The 1,848-nt window shown below is 37.5% G+C and overlaps 1 protein-coding gene across 1 annotated transcript in view; it reads right to left on the bottom strand.

Annotated features, from left to right (window-relative positions):
- engase (endo-beta-N-acetylglucosaminidase) overlaps positions 1 to 1,848 on the bottom strand; it is a 17,517-nt gene that overhangs the window by 1,964 nt on the left and 13,705 nt on the right. The window contains exon 11 of the mRNA XM_005747292.2: positions 1,226 to 1,368. Within this exon, the coding sequence (XP_005747349.1) occupies positions 1,226 to 1,368 (143 nt within the window). The remainder of the gene's footprint in view (positions 1 to 1,225; positions 1,369 to 1,848) is intronic.

Raw genomic sequence — 1,848 nt, 5'->3', positions numbered from 1 at the left:
ACACACACACACACACACACACACACACCATGTAGTGGTGCCTTTTATAGCACCGGTTCACCTCAGCACACTGTTTTTAAGGCCTGTTGATCAGCATCTTGGAGAACTTGCCACAGTTTTTCTGTGGATTTAAAATGTCAGTATCTTATGTCTCCTCATGCAATCCCGGACATAATCCTCGGTGTTTAGATCAGGGCTCTGTGGGGGCCACACCATCTGTTGCTGGGCTCTTTGTTCTTCTTAAAATAAGATAACAAATATTTTATTTATCCCTGTTAGATTTTTTTAATAGCAGTCCAAAATTAAGTTAAACAAACATACTAAATGGCCTAAATCATGAGGATACTCCTTTATGACTCTGGATGGATGATGTGCTGCTAAAGGAATTAGGGACCAATAGGATGGCTCTACAAAGGTTTTGTTTATTGAATATTGGTTTTTGTATGAGACCTAATGGCCTCGAAGTGCCCATACTGTGCTGTAAACATGTTTAAAGTTCTTTATTTGCAGGTCTGCCAGAACAGGTTTGCGCACTGTAATGTTCAATAAACAAATTTTCCTCATCCAGAACATCGCTGCAACACTTCTTTTGACAAACTATGTTTTGCCTTCCGTCTCTTTGAGAAATCACAAGAGAATCGAGGCGTCAAAAGCAAAAAAACCCATATCTCTAAAGAAATGGAATTATTCTGATTTAAGCAAGAGTTTTGCTTAGAGTGTCTATAAGCCAGACTATTCTCACAATCATACAGTTTAATATTCAAACAGCTCAGTGCCAACGCTGAGGTGTTAACCTGTGGAATCCAGAAACCAATGGATGAGTCTCTTAATCCATCTTTTGTATACAGTCTATAGTTTCCAGCCATTGAAGAATAGTAATTTCATATAGTGTGGATTGAAACACTGCAAAATCTAAATATCTACACCACTCACCAAAGGAAGGGTCCTTTTTCTCGTTTTTAGAGAGGCACTCGCTGGGTAAACTGTCTATAATGAAACTCAGTAAGGTAACAGTTTATAAAAACAACCAACAGCCGTACAAATGTAATTTCACACATGAAAATCAGTCAGTTTTTAATTAGTCTGCTCCTTAAATGTTCTCAACTATAATGTAAACCAAACTAAAGCAGAGAGGGTTTTGACTGTGCGAAATGAGTAGTGATTCCCTGTCAGGCTTAATGGTGGTGATTCAAAAAGATTTTTTGAAGGGTCTTAAGAAACTCACGTTGGATTTCCTGGACATCGACGTGTGTGCACTGACTGGCATCAGTCGTCTTCAGCTCCAAGGAGACTGCGATCTCAGGAGACGCCTTGTAGATGAGGCTCACCAGTGTACTGGACGGCAGGGGTACATGGATGGAGAAGATCCTGAATCAAGGAAAAAAAAAAGAGAAATGAGCTGTTCCATATGTGCCTTAGACTGCAGTTCTGAGTTTTCTATGTGAAAATAAGGTAGAAACTAGAGATGGCACGATACCACTTTTTTATGTCCGATACCGATACCGATATCATAAATTTGGATATCTGCCGATACCGATATGAATCCGATATAGTGTTTTTTAATCAACAAAACTGTTTGTTTTTTTAAATATCTTGCTGCATTTTGTATAAGTTCATACTCAAGTTTAAAACAACAACTACACTAAAGCTATTCTGTTATACCTGTATACAAAATAAAAATAAAAATTCATAGTTCAGCAATACTGATCAATCTAATAAACTTAAACCTACACCATCCTCCCTATTCTGGTATTTTAAAGAGTACTTAGCGTAAATATTAAGCAACCTAACTAATAGGGTTCCAACTCCCAGCAACAACAAAAATAAATAAATAAAAAATAGGGAACC

Source organism: Pundamilia nyererei, unplaced genomic scaffold (assembly GCF_000239375.1).
Source record: "Pundamilia nyererei isolate P.nyererei 1_Seehausen unplaced genomic scaffold, PunNye1.0 scaffold00193, whole genome shotgun sequence".
NCBI classification, from domain to species: domain Eukaryota; kingdom Metazoa; phylum Chordata; class Actinopteri; order Cichliformes; family Cichlidae; genus Pundamilia; species Pundamilia nyererei.
Note: the sequence above shows the minus strand (reverse complement) of the source record. Positions and strands in the feature narration are given on the sequence as shown.